Here is a 23,655-nt window from a genome sequence, read left to right on the forward strand (position 1 = left end):
TGTACATTTATACAATGGAATACTACTTAGCTATTAAAAATGGTGACTTCATGACTTTTGTAGGCAAATGAATATATAATTAGAAACTATTATATTGAATGGAGCAACCCAGACCCAGAAAGACAACTGCTACCTGTTCTCTCTCATCTGCAGTTCCTAGCTCAACTCTTCAGAAGTGGAAAGACACATGGAGTAACCAGAGAAACGAGGAAATGCACAGGAACCATAGGTGGAAGTAGAGTTGCAAGGGGAACAGCAGAATACATGTGATATGAAGCTCTTATATGTTGTCGACAAAACTTACTTTTAAAAAATGGATTAAAAAGGATATCCTTGCTTTGCTCCACCTGCCTGAATTTTACCTCATCCCTGACAACTCCACCAGAGAAAATGTTTAGCCAATGTGCAGAGTTTAATAAAGTGGTAGTGTGACCTTTTTGGAATGAGTGGTCCAAGATTTTTTAAATGTTATTTTAAGTGGAAATTCTAGGTACTTGGAAGACTTATTTGCATTCACTAGATTGCTCTTTGTTTTCCATGTAATGTCTGAATGCCAAGAACTTAAAATAGTGACTGGTGTTAGACTTTCTTCTGGTGGTATGTATACTCTCTATAGTGCTGATAATAGCTGATGATAGCTATCTAACAGAGTGGGTTTCTCAATATACCTATAATCAGACACAAGGGACTTTAAGAATAAATATAAATGGTATTAGATCTGTACAATAATAAAATCTCAGTGAGTGTGAAGAGGTCTTTTATCACCAAAACATACTCACTTTCAGTAACCTACCATTTCTCATAGACAAAAATCTATAAACTGGAAGTCAGAAGATATCCAGAAAAAAGTAGAAAGGACCAATGTTAAAGAATAAATACAATCCTACAATTTTCCTTAAAGACATGCTATAATAAAATCACTACATCAGTTTCAAACTAGAAAAACTATTACCTGTGAGTGACAAAAATGTTTTTCCAGACATGGTACTTGTCTACAAATTCAATTGGTTATTATTGAATAATTTTACACATTTCTCTTATCATTTTTGCCTCAGTAATTGCTCTGTTTTCCCAAAGACAAGAAAGAGATCCACCTCTGGAGGACATCATCCTGACTGATGTAACCCAATCACAAAAGAACACACATAATATGCACTCACTGATAAGTGAATATTAGCTCAGAAGCTCAGAATACCCAAGATACAATTTGCAAAACACATTGAAACTCAAGGAGGAGGAAGACCAAATTGTTGATACTTTGATCCTTCTTAGAAGGGGTACAAAATACCCATGGAAGGAATTACAGAGACAAAGTTCGGAGCAGAGATTGAAGGAGAGACCATCCAGAGACTGCCCCACCTGGAGATCCATCCCATAAACAACCACCAAACTCAGACATTATTGCAGTTGCCAACACGAGTTTACTGACAGGACCCTGATATAGCAGTCTCCCGAGAGGCTCTGCCAGTGCCTGGCATATACAGAAGTGGATGCTCACAGTCATCCATTGGGTGGAGCACAGGGTCCCCAATGAAGGAGCTAGAGAAAGTACCCAAGGAGCTAAAGGGGTTTGTAGCACCATAGGAGGAACAACAATATGAATTAACCAGTATCTCCAGATCTCCTTGGGACTAAACCACCAACAAAGAAAACACATGGTGGGATTCATGGCTTTAGCTGCATATGTAGCAGAGGATGGCCTAGTCAGTCATCAATGGGAGGAGAGGCCCTAGGTCCTGTGAAGGTTCTATGCCCCAGTATAGGGGAATGCCAGGGCCAGGAAGCAGGAGTGGATGGGTTGGGGGGCAAGGGGAGGGGAGAGAGGATAGGGGATTTTTGGAGGGGAAACTAGGAAAGGGGATAACATTTGAAATGTAAATAAAGAAAATATCAAACAAACAAACAAACAAGAAAGAGACCCACCAATGGTTCTTTCTCTCACTCACCAGTATGACTTTTGAATATCAGTAAGTTCATCATCGTCGTACAACTTGGACATCTGGTTTAACTTGCTTTAGCAGCAACACATGCAAAAATACAGTATTAGAGTTGGCTACATTTAGCAATAATATGAAAAATTATTTGAACTAGAACTCGTTTGAATCTAAGAGATACAACTTTTTAGAAAAAAAAATATTTAGAATCATTTTTCAGAAAACTCTTTCCCCGGGGACAATTCCAAGACTTAACTGGACAAGCTTCTCCTCTCTCTCAGTCTGTGTCTCACTTTGCCTCTGTCCATATATATGTATATATACTCTATATAAATATATGTATACCTATACATACACATACACATATATGCAGTCTTTGATGACACCATAAATGCAACATGAAATATATCAATCTTTTAACAAAGTAGTTACACTACTGATACCACAGTATTCAAATTCAGTACTAAATACTAAAAATACTCATCTAAGAACTGAGTGACTTGTTTTGGGTTGAAATGTGTACAATTACCCTACAGTTTATAAGATTATTAAACACTTAAAATTGTAAAATTGTTTTCCAGCCTTTCACTCTGAGGTAGTGTCTGTCCTTTTCCCTGAGGTGGGTTTCCTGTAAGCAACAAAATGTTGGGTCCTGTTTGTGTAGCCAGTCTATTAGTCTATGTCTTTTAATTGGGGAATTGAGTCCATTGATATTAAGAGAAATTAAAGAAAAGTAATTGTTGCTTCCTGTTGTTTTTGTTGTTAGAGTTGGGATTCTGTTCTTGTGGCTGTCTTCTTTTAGGTTTGTTGAAGGATTACCTTCTTGCTTTTTCTAGGACCTGGTTTCCGTCCTTGTATTTTTTTTTTTTCTGTTATTATCCTTTGAAGGGCTGGATTCGTGGAAAGATAATGTGTGAATTTGGTTCTGTCATGGAATACTTTGGTTTCTCCATCTATGGTAATTGAAAGTTTGGCTGGGTATAGTAGCCTGGGCTGGCATTTGTGTTCTCTTAGTGTCTGTATAACATCTGTCCAGGATCTTCTGGCTTTCATAGTCTCTGGTGAAAAATCTGGTGTAATTCTGATAGGCTTGCCTTTATATGTTACTTGACCTTCTTCCCTTACTGCTTTTAATATTCTATCTTTATTTAGTGCATTTGTTGTTCTGATTATTATGTGTCGGTAGGAATTTCTTTTCTGGTCCAGTCTATTTGGAGTTCTGTAGGCTTTTTGTATGTTCATGGGCATCTCTTTCTTCAGGTTTGGGAAGTTTTCTTCTATAATTTTGTTGAAGATATTTGCTGGCCCTTTGAGTTGAAAATCTTCATTCTCATCTACTCCTACTATCCGTAGGTTTGGTCTTCTCATTGTGTCCTGGATTTCCTGGATGTTTTGAGTTAGGATCTTTTTGCATTTTGCATTTTCTTTGATTGTTGTGCCGATGTTCTCTGTGGAATCTTCTGCACCTGAGATTCTCTCTTCCATCTCTTGTATTCTGTTGCTCATGCTCGCATCTATGGTTCAAGATTTCTTTCCTAGGGTTTCTATCTCCAGTGTTGTCTCACTTTGGGTTTCCTTTTTGTGTCTACTTTCCTTTTTAGGTCTTGTATGGTTTTGTTCAATTCCATCACCTGTTTGGTTGTGTTTTCCTGTAATTCTTTAAGGAGTTCTACCTCTATCTCTGTTCTCCTGTATTTCTTTGAGTTATTAATGCCCTTCTTGATGTCCTCTACCATCATCATGAGATATGCTTTTAAATCCAGGTCTAGCTTTTTGGGTGTGTTGGAGTGCCCAGGACTGGGTGAGGTGGGAGTGCTGGGTTCTGATGATGGTGAGTGGTCTTGGTTTTTGTTCATAAGATTCTTAGGTTTGCCTTTTGCCATCTGGTATTCTCTGGAGTTAGTTGTTATAGTTGTCTCTGGTTGGAGCTTGTTCCTCCTGTGATTTTGTTAGCCTCTGTCAGCAATCCTGGGGGTGTAGCTCTCTCCTGTGTTTCAGTGTTCAGAGTACTCTCTGCAGGCAAGCTCTCCTCTTGCAGGGAAGGTGCACAGATATCTGGCATTCGGACCTGCCTACTGACTGAAGATGAAGGCCCGAAACAGGGCCTGTCCCAGAAGCTGTGTAGCTTCTGTAGTCCGCACTCTCACCTGCTCAGACTAATCTCTGAGGGATCCGGGACTCAAGATGGCTCCCCCAGGTGCTCTGCAGCCTATTTTATATTTCTAAGGAGCTCCACAAGTCTCAGTATCTTTATTTTCTGTGCATCCAAATACATTGGAATGTATGGATCTCTGTGTGTGTGTGTGTGTCTATCTGTATATGTATAAGAAAAAATATATATATATTTAGATCTTACCATTTGTTCATTTGCTCTTCCTGGTAATCTGATGATGATAAATCAGATAAGGAGCTAAAGGAGTATGTGAAAACATACAGTCAGATGCCACATGTTTTTTGTTTCAGTTAGTTATATTGACTGCTTGACATTCATAAATTTGTTAACTTAATAATTTAATAGGAAATGGTCAAAATTTAACATACCAAAAAACATGACAGAGGTTTAAGTACTATTCTTTCATATTGAAAGAAGCTCCAATGTAAAAATAGTATTTTGCAGTTGAATTTACTTTAGGGTTCGCATTTGATAGCCATTTTTACTAACACGCAATGCTGTGGTGTTTAAACAGAGTTACAGAATGCTCTCAGCATCTCCACCCAGCTTCCATTCACCCCATTGCCCAGTAATCTCAGGCCCTTGTAACCTCTATGCTGCTTTCAAATCAACTCTACTGCTTTCTCCCACACATAAAAGAAGTTAGGAAATATTTGTCTTTCAGTATTTACCTCACCTCAGCTATACAATGTCAACCAGTTCTGTTCATTTTACTGGAAATGAAAGAATTGTATTCTTTGGGGCTTAGCAATACTTTATCCATACATCCCATTTTCTTGGTTCACTCATCTGTTGGTAGATACCTAGGCTCCATGTATTGCCTAACAACTGAGAAAAGTGTGGTAATACGCATGGATCTGTGAACATCTTTATTATGTGTAGACTTTATTTCCTCCATGCCTATGCCAAGGGGTAGTATATCACTTCAGCTCATTTGTCATTTTTAAACTGGTTGAGTTTTGATATTTCTTGAGTCTTTACTATAGTCTCAGTATTGATGTCTGTCGAATGAATGGTTGAGAAACATTTCTTATCATTCTGCACATTGTTTCTCCACTCTATTACTTCTATTACACTGCTGAAGCTTTGACACTTCTTGAAATTCAATGTATTTGTGTGTCTGTTAGTGGGTGTTTTGTGTGTGTATGTGTGCATGTGAACTACTTGTCCATGTGCTATTTTATGCTGACACTACACTGCTTTACTGTGGGCACATGCTACGGCTTTGCCATTTGTTTTTGCATTAGGTGCTATAGAATGCCTCTAGCTTTGCTCTTTCTGCCTACCATTGTTTTAGCCCTTGAGGGTCTTTTGTGTTTCTGTACTTATTCCAGGCTCACCTTTTAAAATTTCTAAAGACTATGGAAACCTTCTTTTATTATTTTCTTTTTTTATGAAAGGGATTTATTTGTGTATTTTATGTATCTGAATGCTCTGTCTTCATGCACTCCAGAAGAAGGCATCAGAACCCATTCCAGATGGTTGTGAGCCACCATGTGGTTGCTGGGAATTGAACTCAGGTCCTCTGGAAGAGCAGCCAAGTACTCTTAACCACTGAGCCATCTCTCCAGCCCCCTCTTTTGTTATTTTCAAGGGCATCTACTATTGTTGGCTTTTTCTCCAAATTGTGGTTGTTTCTCTTTGTCCCTCAGGTATGGCAACAATTGCAAACCTAAGGCAGAAGGTCCTTCCAAGGTGATTATAGGTGTGGATTGTGGCACCAGCCTCGTGTGGGAGAATGAAGGGTGAGAAAAGGACATAGGTGTAAGTATACTAGCTTCTCTTTTTACTGTTTGAGAATATTTTTGTCCTCTTCCCACTGTTACTACACACACACACACACACACACACACACACACACACACACACACATTCTTTTTTCTTCTAAGTGGGTATTTCTCTACTCCTGGACTATTCTACTATTCTGTCATACACAGACATTTTAATACTCTTTTGGTGGGTTTTAGCTACTAAAACTAAGAGTGAATACTATGAATAAGAGGGTTCCCTCTTTGGTCTATTCCTTTTTTGGGGGGGCGGACCACAATTTAAGGTACAAAGAATTGTACCTCTGTTTCATGCAGAGGCTCAGCATGACAGAACGAGTGTACAAAAGAGCTGTGCCCCCTTGTACAGTCCTGACAGTAAATGTCCCAACCTCAAACTTTGTGTGTTATACAGGAAAGAATCCACCGGTGTGCAGAGAGGGGAGAAGAGCAGAGAAAGAAGTATTAATTTATATCTTACAGAGTGTTGGTGGACACGGACGTCTGCGTTTGCAGTGTACTTGGAACTTTGCTAAAGGATCAGAAAAAGATAAGACACTCTGTGATTCAAGTGAGTCCAAGTTAATTATACTTTAATGATTATAACTGCCATTCAAGCTGTGAACTATTTGAACCTTAAGATTTTTTCACCTATAGGGCTAGCGCTGTAGTTCAAGGATAACACAACTGCCTAGTATGTGCAGAGGCCCTAGCAATAAAACAAGACTTCACACATAAACAACTGTTTGCAGTCTAATAAGTCACATTTCCTACAAATGATGTTTCATAGCTTAATAAATATTTTAGTCTTGTTTAAAGAGGTAAGTTGCTGGATGTTGTGATGTACCACTCTAACTCCTGCTTTTGAGAAGCTAAGGCCAGAGGATCACAATATCAAATTCAGCCTGGGCTGTATAGCAAGATGTTGACTCAAAAAAATCAAACACCAAAGAAAAGAAAAAAATTAAAAAGTAAATAAGACCCTTGCTATGAACCAATGCATAAAAGTTATGGTGGAAAAATTTCACATCTAATTTAGTGCATAGCAGCTATTCCAGCCTCTCACATCTAATACCTTGCTTGCTAAGTACCCCCGATCACCTTCTTACCCTCACCCTTTGTTTTTACCACACCAGAAAGGGTCTCTTAGACATGATCCAAAGTCCTTCAGGATATGATAGTCTTGGTTTGGGGGTACCCGCTTCATCTAGTAGCTGAGATCTGGAGGGCGACGGACACATCATGGGTTCATTATTTATATTCTTTTCCACCAAGTGTTCCCTGGTATTTTGTCACTCCAAACAGGAGTCTCTTCCTGTTTACTTGGTGTAATAACATTTAAACCTGGACATTCTCCTAATCATTTTAGCTGACGTTAAACATACTAGGAGCAGAAAAGTATGGCTCTGTGAGATGTTATCTCTTCTATCCAAATTGTCCAAAATGATAGCAGGGCTCATTTATATGCTAGGACCATGTCTATGATTCTCCAAGTCTTGGTCTCTCTCTGTGCCCCTGTGTATAAGGTTACATCTGCTGTGTGCATCTGTGCCCCTGTGTATATGTATAAGGTTACATCTGTTCTCCTGTGTATAAGGTTACATTTGCTGTGTGTATCTCTGCTTCTGTGTGTGTGTGTGTGTGTGTGTGTGTGTGTGTGGCTGCATCTGCTGTATGTATCCCTGTGAAACTTCACACAGCATGTATTTCTATCCATATAATTTTCATTACTAATTACTGATGCATTTTTTAACATTTTAGTACATCTCACAGTTCGCTGGTAGCTTCTTTATCACGTAGTAAAGCAGATTCTCCCTGGGTAATGCTAGACAATATATATATATAAGAAAAACATACAGTCAGATGCTATGCAGTTTCCAAGATTCAACTTTCTGGCTGAAATTCACTTAAATTATTCTACAAACTATAGACTGGCTAACATTTCCGCACATGGAAGTCTGTTATTTGAAAATGTTTATATTTTCTTCCTACAAACCATAAACTGTCAGCAAGACCCAATTGCTGAAGAGAACACCTACATAACTCATTGAACACAGAGAAGTCAAGTTAGTGCCTACACAGAGCCTTCCACCCTGCATGTCAGCGTCCTTAGTACAGGGAGGTACTATGTACTCTACCAAAGGAGAAATGCAAACCCCCCAGCCCATATGCAAACATTTTGACTTACAATGGTGTCCTGCCTGTAAAATATGTTAGGGCAATGATGGCACAAAGCTTGTGGGAGTCACCAACATCTATCTGATATGATTTAAGGCCCACTCATGAGATGGGACCCATACCCAAAACTGCTTGGGTGACCAAGTACAAGATAGCTCAGGGACCAAGGGCAAAACCAAATACAACTGTTCTACGAAGGATTGTAGCAATGCAATGACTCCCAATGACTTTCTGCTATAGTCATAGATGCCTGCCTTGATCTATCTATCTATCTATCTATCTATCTATCTATCTATCTATCTATGGGGGGGGGAGAGGGAAAGAGAGACCTTGAAACATTTAGCTTTAAAAGAGGATGTTTCCATTAGATTCATCCCCTTAGAGCTATGGAAATTGCAGAAGAGAAGGTGGAAGGGTTATAGGGGCCAAAGGGGATAGGGGGCACCAAGCAATCAAGGCTTTCTCAATCAATCTTGAGTGGACCAAGAGATGAAAAAACCTTTACAAAAAAAGGTAATTAGCAGTAGACAGGAGCATTGTAACTCTAGGTATGAAAACAAAAACAAAGAAACAAAACAAAATAAAAAATGGAACTGTTGAAAGTTTAGTGTGTGCCTTGCAAATGTGCGAGTTCAGATGTCCACGTAAGTATGTGTTCATATATGTTTAATTATTCTTAGCAATGCTGGGGATACGATAGTTCCGAGGTCTTGCACGTGCTGAGCAAGTTCTGAGGCAAAACTTCCATCCAAGGAAATTGCATGTTTGGAGCATCGGAACCACCTTGGCAGAGCTCTGGAGACGGGTGAGGGTGAGAGAAAGATTCAGGATCTCCTGGTGCCCTTCTAATGTACTGTGGTCACCCCTGATCCCAGCCCATTGCTGCCTCCTCCTAGCTGTAAAGAGGATTCCTTTGATTTGTGAGTAGAACATTTTACATAGGAACTAAAGGTGCCGAATAACAGAAGTAAGGAGACTTTCCTTTATGGTTTGTTCTCTTTTCTACATGACTCAAAAGACAAAGAATACTCATGAGAGGACATCAGAAACAGTTTTAAAAGGGAACTGGTGATAGTGTGGATGCTCTTGGCAATGAGTAACACGGATATAATCCTGTCTGTACATGTGTATGCAAGCACATATGTACACACACACATATACTCATACATACATACACACACACACACACACACACACACACACACACATCTATCTACGTATTAATGTATAACTTACATTTCTTTTGATACTTCACTCAAGGAATTCAGTTCATACAGGGTTGTGCTAAAGGGTAAGAACAGACATAGTAAGGCAAGATGTAATCGCATCTCAGAGACACGTTATTTGGAATGTGATACAATGTTTCCCATACAGATGCTGCCTTATATGGTTACAAGGAGTCCTCCTCTAAAAGTAACTCAAGACTGACACACAGTTGCATCTTTACTGTCAAGCCTGACAGAACACTAGCGAATGTTAGCCTTTTCTGTGCACTCAGCTCTTCAGTCTCACTTAAAGGATCTTCCCTCTGTTAGCCCCTTCTTTTCACCCACCTTTGCTGAATTACCTGACCATGATATAGGATCAGGTAGCTGAGACCTCAGGCAGCGTCCCCATCCAATACAATGATGGTCTGAGGTCTGGAGCACTAGTTCTAAATGGTGGCGGATATTGGAGAGCAAGGCACACACTAAACTTTCAACAGTTCCATTTTTTGTTTTGTTTGTTTGTTTGTTTTTGTTTTCATACCTAGAGTTACAATGCTCCTGTCTACTGTTAATTACCTTTTTTTTTTTTTAATAAAGGTTTTCTCATCTCTTGGTCCACTCAAGAGATAGACCTCTCATTTTATTTTATGTTTCTGTGGATAAATGTGTTTGCTGTATGTGTGTTTTCTTTATTAGTTTATAACACATACACATTTCCTTGTAGAGTCCAACCTAGATAAATAATACCAGGTCATCATGGGAGAGTTGAAAGTAAATTATAATAATGAAAAACTATAAGTTCACAGACCCTTTTAAATTCATATTAGCTATGACCCTCTAACGGCATACAAACGTGTTGAAGCCAGAACCTCCCCCTCTCATATAGACCTGAAGAAGCATGCTAACCATCATCTAGCCTCCTTTCAACCAATCTGATCAGAGAGAGAGAACGTTACCCACAGACACACTTAGACACAGTGATAAACATACTCTGTATTGTCAAGAATACTGTGCAGAGTAGATTTTACAAAACTGAACCTTCCCCTTTTTTTTCAGGACTCTAAGCTTTGTGTACCATGTGTGTACATATTTATTCGTGGAAGCATGTGCCCTTAGGTGAGTGTTTACATGTAAGTGTGTGTGCTGTCTGAAATTAATGTGTAACTTGACCTTCACAATTCATTCATGTGTGAGCTAAAGTATGCAAAAGTATAGTCAAGTACCAGGTATAAATACAAATAGCTTCTGGAATCAGATAACTACATTAATTCTGTGAGTTCTGAGTCATGCACTGAATGAGTTTTAAATATCCATGCATATTGCCAATTCAAATTTGGTATTTTTATATTAGAAGAGAGGTTATTTCTATGTGGTGATAATGAGTCTTGTAGGGCTGTAAAAACAGCAACTCACCTATATTTAGGCAACTATTAATTCCAACATCTAGCAGGATTTTTTAAAATGGGATTTATTTAAAATCTAGCTATAGTTTATAGACGCTTGTTCTTCCTACAGGTTTTAAGTCTTCCTTAGTTTCATTTATGGTGAAAATATGAGGTGAAGATGAAGTATCTATAGAATCTGAGGAAGGGGCTCCATCTGTGGTACAGTAGGCAGGGCTTAGGATGCCAGCCTTCTGTGATGGCAGTGCCCTGCCAGGGGACATCTAAGGTCCATTCCCATTACCATTACCTCTAATCATTTTTGTTGAATGTTTGTCCATAGCATGACCCCTGTCTTCTGCCAGTCCCTCCTTGATTTCTCTTCCCTTCATTCAACCCAGCAGAAAATTTCCTTAGGCCTTAGTTAGCTAGTGATTGCTCGAACTTTCAACCGAGTTAAGAGGTGATAGGAAGGACATGGTGATCAAAGCGGCTCTTGTTTGTGGGTATGTGTGTCTGCTCTACCTTAATACTTGGGTTTGTATGTGTGCAAGCATATTGGAGAAGTGTGAACATATAAATACATTGATATAGGTCTTCGTTTGCATTTTATATGGTGATTCCATCAAATATCATTGATAGTGATGTACCTGCATGTGGGCTAAAGGAATACAAAAATACATGATCATACATGAATTATAAGTCTAAGCTTTCTTTTACATTAAAAGTTTTACATATAATTCTAAAATTACATTTATATAGTAACAATTGTTCTACAACTCAATAACCTAATATTGAGATGTTCGTGTATATGTCATGAATTTGAGCCTGAGATTTATTTGAAGATCTCAAATCTGTAAAACTGGAGAAGAATGTGAGTAATGGTTACTTTAATCTCGAAGTGTAATAGTCTTTCTCCATTGTACTTCTCTTGGATTTCACCTGCAGATTGTACAGAAACCACCTTCTTGTCTCAATTTATGATTACCAAGAGCCTTTATTATAGCATTACTTCTACCAATCATGCGGTGTTTCCTGCATGAATTATAGCTAAGTACCTGCTATTCTGACAGAGATCTCTCTGCAAAATGATAGGGGAGGTCTGGAACACTGGGTCTCTCCCCCCCCTCCTCTTTTTGTATCTCTGACTGTGTGTGTCTGTCTGTCTTTGTCTCTCTGTCTCCTCTTTGTCTCTGTCTCTGTGTGTATGTGCCTATCTGTCTGTCTATCTGTTTCTGTCTGTCTTTGCTTCCTCTTTTCTCCCAATCAGATTTTCTCCTGTCCTAGCTCACACTCGCCTGGTCTCTTAAAGGAACTCTGAATGCTTTCTAAGGGTTTGGCCACTACTTAAGGTGACAGATTGTCTGCATCCTTTCTTCCTCGGTTTGGTTCAAAATAAATTCAGTCAACTGCAAGTCATACAATGTGACTAGTTAGAAACAGCTTAAAAGTCATGATGATGTCAAAGATATTCTTGAAGTAGTTTTGTCAAATCTCAACTTCTTCCATGGTTTTTGTGGGGATTGTGTGTGTTTTCATATATATGTATATGTAGATATGTATATACTTGAAACATGTCTATATAAAAGTATATTTATATGAAAAATATATATGTATACATATATATGAAAACATGTTGCTAGAAGCTTATAGATCTGTGTATGAACATACATGTATTTACATGTGTATATATGTAAGCATACATATGGGTGGCATTTTTTTTTTTTACTTTTTCACAACTGAGATTTTATTGGTTCAAGGAGCAGAGTACACAGACATTGCAATTTTAACACACATAACCAAAATCTCAAGAGTCACATATTGCATTCATGGACCCAATGAAGAGCTACGTATTGTTTCTCTTTAACTTATTCCAGTGATGTTCCAGCCTCAAACTCAGCAAGTTTCCCTAAGACCTCTCCTAACAACCAAATGCCTGGAATCCTCAGCTCCACCGACTCACAGGTTTATGCCACACACAGAACAGACTCAGGACTTCCATCTTTCACAGCACATTACCACAACTGTTAGGAAAATGGACTGCCACGACCACAGACATCACAGTTCTGACAGGGCAAGGGCCAAGGACTGGCTTTCTTACCAAATGGTTCTACTAGAAACACGGAACTAGATAGAACTGAAACTATTCCAGACATGAATGCAGGACTAAGAAACCAAACTGCCATTTAGTATGCTTTGTACTCTAGGATATACAATTAGCCCCTTCTGTGGAATATTATGGTGACCCCCGAGACGGTCACAGCCTCTCCTGATTCAGTATCCTGATGTTTTCTGATTGTTCCAAAAAATAAACAACCAACAAATGATTTAACCACTTAAAAACAAACCATTTACACACACATACAAAAAGGATGAGGTAGGATTCCCTCACCTTGTAAAAATGTTTTTAGAGTTATTAAAAAAAAACTCGAATTTACAAAATAGTTGATAAAAATATTCCTTTGGGTTGTACAAGAAGGGAGGCAGGGACCACTGACAGATGTGATGGAGGCTCAGTGGGACCCGGCTTCTTTCTCTTCTTTGGAATTTGGACTCTGGTTTTCCGGCTCCATTTTCTGCAGGCAGATGTGTGGTTTGCTGGTCAGCCACTTCAGCCTATCTGCCCTTTGCTCCCCTTTTCCCTTTTGTCTGCACTTTTTTTTGTCTGATGATGTATCCTTTCCTGTGGCCTTTTTCAGCTTCACATCCACCTTGGCAGGGATGGGCTTGGCCAACAGCCTTGTGGAGCAATGCTTGGGCTCCTCCTTCGATGCTCCATCCACTAACCTTCCTCTTGGGCATCTAGGCATGGAGTGGGAGACACGTGCAATGCTGGATCTGTCACCAGACTGCACCACCTAGCACCACCACACAAACTGCTGGGTGTATGTTTTTAATTCAGTTCACTCACCTGCTCGAAGCTCCCCCAGGGTTGTATACTGACGAATCATTTGTATATGTTCTAAATTATTGAAAAGCACATAGTCAGTAAAAAGTGCATATGACTCTGCCTTCTGACTTTCAACCCTGGCGTTCCTTTCTTCCCTGTGAGATAGAATGAAGTAGCTGTAGATGGAAGGCAGTGGCTCCAACTAATCTAACGGTGGGCGTGCCAGCCTCCCACCGCAGGAGAACTTAGAAATCTCTCTCTCTTCAGTCTACACTGTTAGTGTCTTATTTAATAAATAAGAACATGTCCAATGTATTGGTTGTTATTTAGGGTGAGAAATCCTGACATCTCCCCATCCAAAGCATCTCACTGAGAGTGATTTATACAGACATAGCAAGTAAGCACTTGGTTTTTGTCACATGTATAACTGAGGGTAGACCTTTATAGACTCCAGCTTCTCTGTTTTGTTTTCTAAGTTAGGTTTATTCTTTGACTGTGCCCTATATGTATAGAGTGCATTCTGGTCTCTCATCTCTTTTCCCGTTTCCATCCCTCCAAGTGCTTCTCTCCAGATAAGCCCCTTACCACTTCTATGTCTCTTTGCTTTTGTTCTGTGACACATTGAGTTTAATCAGGGCCACCCACGTGGGCATGGGTATGGGACTAGCCAACGGGGTACTAGGCTTCTCCCCTGTGGCCACACAAACTGTGGACAATGGCCATGACTCCTTTTCTAGCAGCCATCGACAGACAACACAGGCCCTCACAGCCCTTCTTCCCCTGCACCTGCCACGAATGACTGTTATCAGGCACAGACTCATGCAGACTCAAGGCAGGCGATGACAGCGGCTGTGATGTCATCACGTCATACCCTGACGATTAGGCTGCACAGCACACACGCCCTTCGTCACATTCTCTCTATCCACTCTCCTTCAGCATTCCTTACGCTTTAGGGGGTGAGAAACTTATGTCCTGTTCAACCTTCATTTAAGGTCAACTTTTGTCTTTTACTGGTCAATGTTTGTGTAGTGTGCACGTCATTATATAAATTTATATACGCATATACATAGTCACATATTTATGCATGTATAAATATATTTTTAACTCACTTTGTACTGATGGGGTCCGCATAATTTGATTTTATTTCATCTGGATATGACAAACTAAGGGATTATAAAAGTACAGTATCATTCACAAAACATATTTTTTACGTACTTTTTTAGGTTAAAAAATAAACTACAGTTACTCTAAACATTAGCTGGTTGATCTTTAAACACCCATATGCAGATTGTTATTTGAATGTGGTATGGCATTCTGATTAGGAACATGCCTTTGTATGTTATGGTATCTGGCCAGGTATCAAGCCTCATAGTCTCAGCAATAAGGAGGCTGAGGCAGGGAAACTGCCAAGAGCTCAAGGCCAGCCTACAAGGCAAGCACAGGGTACATGACTACAGAGTAAGACTGTCAAAAACTAAACAAAACTGACAGAAGATTATCTTATGCCCGTGAAAACAGCAGTATGTCTAGACTTAACTATTAACTTAGTGCAAATGTGTATGGGCTTTTTGCCAACAGAGGAATCTCTAATGACTGAGAAGCACTTAAAAAACTGTTCAGTGTCCTTAGTCATCAGGGAAATGAAAATCAAAATGACATATGTAGCAGATGTGCAATTTGGTCTTCATGTGGGTCTCCTAGCGTTTGGAGCAGGGGCTGTCTCTGACTCTGTTGCCTGCCTTGGGGTGCCGTTCCCCTAGCTGGGCTGCCTTGCCTGGCCTCAGTGGGAGAGGATGTGCTTATTCCTGATGCTACTTGCCAGAGCAGAGTGGTACCCAGGGGAGGGAGGGGGCTCCCCTTGTCTAAGGGAGGAGTGGGAGGAAAGGGGTGAGATGGTGGGACTAGGAGAAGAGGAGGGAAAGGGGGCTGTGATGGGGATGTAAAATGAATAAATAAATTAATGAATGAATGAAAAAGTGCCTTTTGCAGTGATATTATTTCAAATTTACTTCAGTACACATTACCTTGACCTTGCCCAAATTCTGATTCTGAATTCTCATCACATGCTCATTTTCACAGACTACTTGTGTCTTTTCTGCCCATCAGAGTTTAACAGCTCACTCTAAAATGATGGTACATTTTTCTGGGGTCATCATCCCAGCCCAGTTTTTTTGTGGATTAGGGACAATTTTAGTACCTATCTTTTCAGTTGGAGCTCCACAGCCCACCTTTGATTGTTACCGCTGCCCTTATCCCAAGTAGATTTCTCCTCATTTTGAATGCTGTCACCAAAACTAAATTGTGATGTCCTAATCCCTGTCATTATCTGGAGACAGTCATTTCAAGCATAAACACTTATGAGATGAGACTGCACTAATAAACTGTCTTAATGAATGGTATCTGTATAGAGATGGACACTTTAAAATAAGTCACCCATGGGAAGAATGCTAACTACAAATTGAGACAGAGGCATGGAGGGTGAATCCACATGCCAAGGAATGCAAATCCTGGGGAAAAAAGAAGAGGCCCTCAAAAAGATTGAGCCTAGCCATCCCAGCACTCGGGAGGCAGAGGCAGGCAGATTTCTGAGTTCGAGGTCAGCTTGGTCTACAAAGTGAGTTCCAGGACAGCCAGGGCTATACAGAGAAACCCTGTCTCAAAAAACCAAAAAAAAAAAAAAAAAAAAAAAAAAAAAAGATGGAGCCTGCTCGCAGGCACCTTATAACAGACCGACTGCTCCCCCCCGAGGGGCGCTTGATGCATTGCTATTGTTTAACCTACCTAGTTTGCAGTGCTTTATTCCTGAAGCTACTACTACTTACTACAACTTCTAGTCTGTTCTCTCACACAGGGGGTTTCTCATGGTATGTTTCTCACTATTCAGCTAGATCCAAAACAAGAAGGAATATGATATACAGAAGCTGGCAGTACCATACTTTAGAAATACTATTCTATGCTTAATATCTCTTTTCTTTAAAATAGACATATATATGTCACTGACCTGCTCCCATTAGTGATTAGTGTTGTCTGTTCATTTGTGTCGTAGCTAGAGAATTAAAATTATACATAATCAAATACCATTTAAACCACAGAATTACTTCTCAGTACATTTTCCTACGACTTATAAATTGGTTGAACAAAAAAAAAAAAAAAAGAAAAAGAAAGAGAAAGAAAGAAAGAAAGAAAGAAAGAAAGAAAGAAAGGAAGAAAGGAAGGAAAGAAGAAAGGAATTTGACATAACAGGGGAGAGAGGGGTGGGGTGGGTTACTTAGCACTAAGGCTGTGTGAAAATTCTTATGGAAACCCACTGCTATCTCAGCTAATTTTTTTTTTTTAAATGGAGGTACCCTGCATGAGTGGACAATGCTGCTTCCAGAGTACATGGGTTATGTCCCTGGGTAAGAATGAAATGTTCCAGAAGGTCCCAGGGACACCCAAAGCAACGCAGAGATTTGCTTTGGGTTTCCCACCAGGTCTGTATAGTAAATCTCTATTGCTGAAGACACTGCACACTCTAGGTATAGAACAGGGGAAAATCAGTCTGGAACTGACCAGAAACTTCCTCCCTGCAATCATTTTTATAGTGAAAGGAGGTGGACCCAGGTTGCACGTGGGAGAAAACACGCCAGTGGTCTTAATAATTAGTGCTAGGCACTACACACCACAATACTGACCTGCAGGCAGGATGGGCGATCAGGGCATGGGTGCTATGGGGGTAACCAATTGCTTTCTGCCTAGATCTGAGGCCAGCTCAGTATAAGAGAATTCCTGAGGCAGATCTGGTCAAAAGCCCTCAACTATGGAGGTGCTTTTGTATGCCAGTGGGCGTGGCTTCTCCCACACTGGCTGGCTCAAGCTGAAGCAAAGCCCTGGAATACTTTTCTTTGCCCACTGATCCTACCTCTGCTGCTGAATGAGATTCTCCTCTCCCTGGATCTTTGTGAATAGCACGCCTAGGCATTTTAACAGTTTAACTAAGGCTTTGGGCTGCTTAGACCCTAGAGCTCTCAGCAGACTGTGATCAAGTGTCTTTTGCTCAGGACCATCACTGTGTACTTAGTCCTTAGTCAGAAACACTGCACACAGATGCTCAGTGGTTGCCCCGCATGCTATGCATTGCGATGACTACTTTAGAAAGGTTTTCCATTCAGAGGTGGAAAAGGTCAACTTACCCAGTGCTGTCATTTAGTTTATTGGACCTTGAAGCACTCGCTGACACCTTTTTGTTTCTGTGAACAAGCCAAAAATTATGTACATAAAGAACAAAGTCAGACAGTATCACAGGATTCATGATTTTCCCTATAGGGTTCAAAAATAAGTTCTATACAATAAATCGTGAGGCTCATAACAGAAGCTTAAGCTATGGCTTCAGGTTACCAGAATGGAAACGTGAGCCATGCTCAGAAATATGTGTATGTGTGTGTGTGTGTGTGTGTGTGTGTGTGTGTGTGTGTGAGAGAGAGAGAGAGAGAGAGAGAGAGAGAGAGAGAGAGAACATTCATAGTGACTTGTTACTGGCATTTTGACCAACTGATCATTCATTATCCACAGCTTACTGCAATAAGGGGCTTCTCTGGTGACACACACACTTTTACTGGAAATAGAAGAGCATAGCAATACAGGATCAACAATAACACATATATTCTTATTAAATTAATGCAATGTCTATGGAACCTTGTATAATTGTGGGCTCCTATCAAAATGATAAGTAGAATGGCATGCCACATGCTCTGCCCCAAGCCACAGAAACAAACAATGGGATTGCTTGTTGTTGTGTAGCTCATGATAAGAAAGTGTTATGATTGCCACGAATTGGAAATAAAACTCCTTTCTGTTTCCCTTGACCCACAGCTTGTGAGAGCTGACTTTCTCCATCCATCCTGTGGATCACTAGAAACAAAGTCCAATCATCAGGCTGGGACAAAGCACCATTAAGCACTGATCCACCTTACTGGCCCTATGTGCTGTGCCTTTTAGTTCTTTAAATTCTTACTTTCACGAACTAGTTACTTTTTTACCTATTCTACATTATTTTGCCATTGTTTTTTCTACTGATATTTGATGTAATGGTATTAGCTACCTTTGCTTGTAACTGTGTTTTTGTATCTAGTTTGTTCATACATTATGATTGTTTCTGCTCCTTGTTTTCTCCTCTCTGGGAGGTGTTGGGACGAGAACCCAGTGCCCTGAGTATTTGAGTATGTGTTTTGTTACTAAGATATCCTTCCATCCCTGTTTTTAAGAAACCATACCTCAATCCAGCTATGATACAGTACTGACTGAATTTAGAAAATATTTCAAACCTTCAATAATAAGGTAGATAAAAGCATCCACTCCTTATCTCTGCCTCAAATAGGCACAAAGAGGGAAGACCCAAAGAGCCAGGTTCCGTTTTACATCCATGGCAGCAGAAGAGAATACACAACTTCTCCTTATACTACATCAATATGTGCCCTAGGCATTGGTAACTCCCATAACTTTTCAGACTACATATTGCTGAAAGTCTAGGGAAGTAAACACAGCATGCATACCCTATGTGCACAGCTGTCTACCAACACCTGCCTCCACTCCAGAGAGACTCCACTCTTCTTGAAACCTACAGAGAAAATGGGCCACATAGGCTCCAGCACAGCCACACTGTGTCAGAGCCGCTAATCATCACCAAGGAAGCTTTAAAGAAATGATACTAAGTTCATTTGGAATTAACACTCAACGCTGCAAATTGATTTCCCTGGGCATCCCAAGGGAAGATTGCTTTATAAGAAAGATCTTAAGAAACACAAGACATTTCAAAACCCAGGCAACATGGCTTCTCCAAAAACTAAAAGTACTCTAGAAACAGACTCCAAAGTTATAAAATTAGACTAAATGCCAGATAAATAATTTAAAAGAATGACTGTTTAGATTATCGATAATTTAAAAACACATAAATAAGCAGCTGATTAAATTAGGGAAGAGAACAAAAGATATGAAAAAGCAATTCAGTAAGGAGATGGATTCTGGGCAGGGGAAACAACTGGGATCGAAAAGCTTAGGAGGTGAAAGTTTAAAATAACTCAACGTATAATCTCACAAAGTCAAAGAAAAGCAGGACTTGTAGACAGTATTAATATTGGCAAATTAGAACATTCAAACAGTAAAAATAAAAACAGTATTTTAAAAGGAGTGAACAGAAAATGCAAGATCTCGGGATGCCATTAAAAGTTCAAATGAATATTGGGCATAGGTACGGATCAGAATGGAAGTTATGGCTAATGGCACAGAAAACATATTCACTGAAGTAACAGAGAATTTCTCAAACATTAGGAAAATACAGACAGCTAAGTACAGGAGACTTTTAGAACCAAAAGTAGACTTGACCAAAAAATAACCTCTCCACAACATAATATAGTTTAACTAATAAAAGCACAGACAATATAAAACACCAAATGTTGCTAAGAAGCTCAAAGTCCCTTACAAAGATGTCATTATAGCATCAGAATTCTTAGAAGAAACATTAAAAGTCAGAAGAGTATAAATTTGTGCATCTGAAATCCTTTGAAAAGATGGCAACTGTCAACCGAGATTCCTGCATCAAACAAATCATAAAGGCAGAAACTACAGAAACCTATGACCACTAGGCCAGCTTTACAGAAGACATTTAAAGGAATCCCACCTACAGAAGAGAAAACAAAAACTAATAGAATCCTAAGACAAGGCAAACAGGAAATTTCACTAAAGGAGTAGACAACCAAATGGGAATTAAGAAATAATCACACACTGTAAGGCGTCAGACTTCTAAGAAAACTAATGGAAGAAATGGACATCTGTTATTTAAGGCAACAAAGAACTGACTGAAATTTCAGATAATTTTCAATAATCATATTAAATGAAATGACTTTGGATTTCTAATTCAAAAATACAGGTTTATTAGACTTTGTAAAACACTCAAAGTTTATTGTCTGCCACAAATTTATCTCAGTGCTAAGTGTGTCCTTTTATAGTGGAGTAATTAATGTTCCAGTATCCTTGAAACCCTGGTTTGGTTCTCAAAACAGAGAACGAAAAAAATATAATCTCACCAACAGAACATATACATTGAAAGTAAGAGGAGAAATGAAGGCAGAAAATGGTCTTTAGCAAATAGAAACCAAAAGCAAGAAGGAGAATAATTACACAAATCAGACAAAATAGATATCAAGCAAAAGTGGATCATAAGAGACAGAGATTACTCTTTCCAGACCCCCACTTCTCTACCCACCCAACTTCATATTCACTTTTTTCTTTTAAAAACAAAAACAAACAATAAAACAAAGTAACCAAACAAAATAAACAAAAACAAAAAGCATATACATAAAAAACCAAAATTTTAGAAAGAAAAACTTGAGTACTCAAAAAGAATAAAAACTATCTCGTTAGTGTTTGTATATTACGAACCACAAACTGGGCTGTACTCCTGTATTCTCTTGGCAGGCTGAGAGAACAGGCTTGCAGGTTTCAGACCAGCCTGTGCTACCATAGCCTTGCCTCCCAATTTTTTAAAATATTGTTTACATGTTTAAAATCATGTTTAATGATATGATTTAAAATATACTTGGTAAATTATAACATATGATTAATTTCAAAACAAATTTAAAGTCAGCAAAACTCCAAACCCAACTAAAAGAAATAAAGACCCAAAAAGAATCAGAGGCAAAAATGGGCATCACAAAAGATAGCAATCAAATCTATAGGATCAATAGGGAAGAGTTTAAAAGTATATATGGCTATTGGAATTTTCCAGTCATAAGACGTTTAAAACTGAACCAAGAGGGAACATAAAAAACCAAGACACACTTAACAAAAATGAGGTCAAAGCAGCAGTTTATCTCTCAACTAAGGAAAGGACAAGATCAAGACAGCTCTTTCCTGAATTCTGTCAGACATAATGGAACTTCAGTGGGTTACTGTGGCATCTCCACACATGCCCTGCCTTAACCATGGCTGCCCTGTACCCTTTCCTACCCTGCGTTCAGCCCCTTCCCATTCCCTGGTGTCCCTGTGAGCTTTCAGATCATCTTTTCATTTGTTTTGTTTTGTTGTTTTTTAATGCTAGCTTCCACATGTTAGAGAAACCATGTGGTACCTGTCTTTTTGTACCTGGTTTATTTCACTTAAAATGATGTTAACCAGTTCACCCATGCTCCTGGATGTGAGTGGATGTGTGTGTGAGTATGTGTGTATGCATATGCATGTGTGTGCTTGTTTTGTCTCTGTGTATGTGGGAAAAACAGGTACAGGAACTCTGTTCAGTCTAATGATGGTTACAGATGTAGAGCACCGGCCTTGCCGGGTGGCAGCAGCCTGGCAGGGGAAGGAACACTTGCAGGACTGGTTTTCATGGTCTCCTCTGTCCCAGGGTTACCACTATCTCCTCCTGGCTCCACATGGGATTCTCTCATTCACTGGCCAACTCCATCAAAGTCTCATACAGGTAACATATTAGAGGAAGTTTTCCATGCAGAGCCCTATCGTGAGAGAACATTGGAAACAGGACCAAGGAAATTCTATGCTCACTTAGATGTCCCTGCCACAAATATGCCATATCTCAATTGGTATGTGCATGAATGAATACATGTGCACATGTATGTACACATGTACAGTTATTCATTTACACCTTATAATTCATCAGTGAGTCCACCTAAGGGCCCTGTTTTGCACTCAGTTGATAACAGTGCCTAAGTGATAGAAAGATATGTCATAAGACACAGGGTTACATCCTGTTTCCATGTTTTTATAAAAGTTCAAATTAGTTATAACTAATCTGCTGTTTATAAATGTATTAGTTCTTTTTTTAATTAGGCATTTCCTTCATTTACATTTCCAGTGCTATCCCAAAAGTGCCTCATACCCTCATACCGTGCCCCCCCCCCCGCCCCGCCACTCACCTACCCACCCACTCCCACTTCTTGGCCCTGGCGTTCCCCTGTACTGAGGCATATAAAGTTTGCATGACCAATGGGCCTCTCTCTCCACTGTATTGGTTCTTAAAATCAATCTAAATCAGTTATTTGAAAGTTAATGTCCTATTTCCTGCAAATGATGTTTTTTAAATGTAATAATATTTTAGTCCTATTAAAATAGAGTGATTCAGGATGGAAAACAATTATTTACTACTGAACCAGACACATTATGGAACAACCCTTTATGGTGCAGTTTTAGTTAGTTAGCATCCCTCTAGCACCATCTAACATCTTGTTCCTTAGTCCTCCCATCTCCCTTTACTCTTACCCACTGCCCCACCCCTCAGCAAGGGATGACAGCCACAGGCCAGATCTTGGGTTCAGTCCAACTTGATGTTTTGAGTTTGAAGCCACCCCTACTCGTCCTAGTGGCAGAGCTTTGGAAGGTGAGGCACATTTCAGATCCCGTTATGCCCCTCCCTCTTCTGCTGGGGGCTCTTCTACCTTTCTCTCCTACCCTTTCCATTCCCAAGCAGTGTTTTCTTCTTCCTGCACTTTTCTGAGACGGGGCCAGATGCAGGAATACTGATAGCATCCTAAGAATTCTGACTGCTATTTATTAAGAGGTACAAATTATCATAAATTTCCCCCTGGTGATCAGCTTTTTTTTTTTAATTTGTTCCAAGAAAGAGAGGAGGAGAGAGAGAGAGAGAGGAAAGAAAAAAAGAAAAGAAAAGAAGAGAAAAGAAAGGAAAGGAAAGGAAAGGAAAGGAAAGGAAAGGAAAGGAAAGGAAAGGAAAGGAAAGGAAAAGAAAGTTACATACTGGTGCTTTTTGTCTCTAAATAAACCAATTAGTGCTATTTATGTTCCCAAAATGCATTATAACTCAGACTGGTCTCGCCAACTCACGTATCATCCGTTTTTCTGGAGGGCTGAGAATACATCTTGTAAATTTCTGCAGGCCTGCCAAGAAGTAGAGAACACAGGCAAAAGTCAAATATTTTACAAGGCAATCACATTTCCTTCTTTGAGGATTTCGGGGGACAAGAAGTAAAAGTCACAAGGAATTAGAAAAGAACTGAAGAAAGAGACTCAGAATTCAGAATCGAGAGCCCTGCAGCGGCAACCTCTGTGTGTTGCACACATGTGCAGATCACTGAAGAGAGGATGGGGAATCTAACGATAACAATCATGGTTTCCCA

General features: G+C 39.6%; 1 protein-coding gene and 1 pseudogene across 1 annotated transcript in view; both read right to left on the reverse strand.

The window, feature by feature from the left end:
* Window positions 1-23,655, reverse strand: part of LOC110300151 (phosphatidylinositol 3,4,5-trisphosphate 3-phosphatase TPTE2-like) — an 82,683-nt gene that overhangs the window by 53,610 nt on the left and 5,418 nt on the right. Inside the window, exons 2-11 of the mRNA XM_085843492.1 lie at window positions 23,363-23,416; window positions 17,704-17,760; window positions 16,533-16,577; window positions 14,641-14,694; window positions 13,553-13,603; window positions 9,288-9,335; window positions 7,645-7,698; window positions 6,355-6,405; window positions 4,291-4,344; window positions 1,947-2,012 (exon numbers count right to left, since the gene is read on the reverse strand). Of these exons, the coding sequence (XP_085699618.1) occupies window positions 1,947-2,012; window positions 4,291-4,344; window positions 6,355-6,405; window positions 7,645-7,698; window positions 9,288-9,335; window positions 13,553-13,603; window positions 14,641-14,694; window positions 16,533-16,577; window positions 17,704-17,760; window positions 23,363-23,416 (534 nt within the window). The remainder of the gene's footprint in view (window positions 1-1,946; window positions 2,013-4,290; window positions 4,345-6,354; window positions 6,406-7,644; window positions 7,699-9,287; window positions 9,336-13,552; window positions 13,604-14,640; window positions 14,695-16,532; window positions 16,578-17,703; window positions 17,761-23,362; window positions 23,417-23,655) is intronic.
* On the reverse strand, window positions 13,155-13,443 carry LOC110299633 (non-histone chromosomal protein HMG-14 pseudogene; annotated as a pseudogene).

This window comes from Mus caroli, unplaced genomic scaffold (genome assembly GCF_978045245.1).
Source record: "Mus caroli unplaced genomic scaffold, Mus_caroli_1 scaffold_10, whole genome shotgun sequence".
In the NCBI taxonomy this organism is placed as follows: Eukaryota; Metazoa; Chordata; class Mammalia; order Rodentia; family Muridae; genus Mus; species Mus caroli.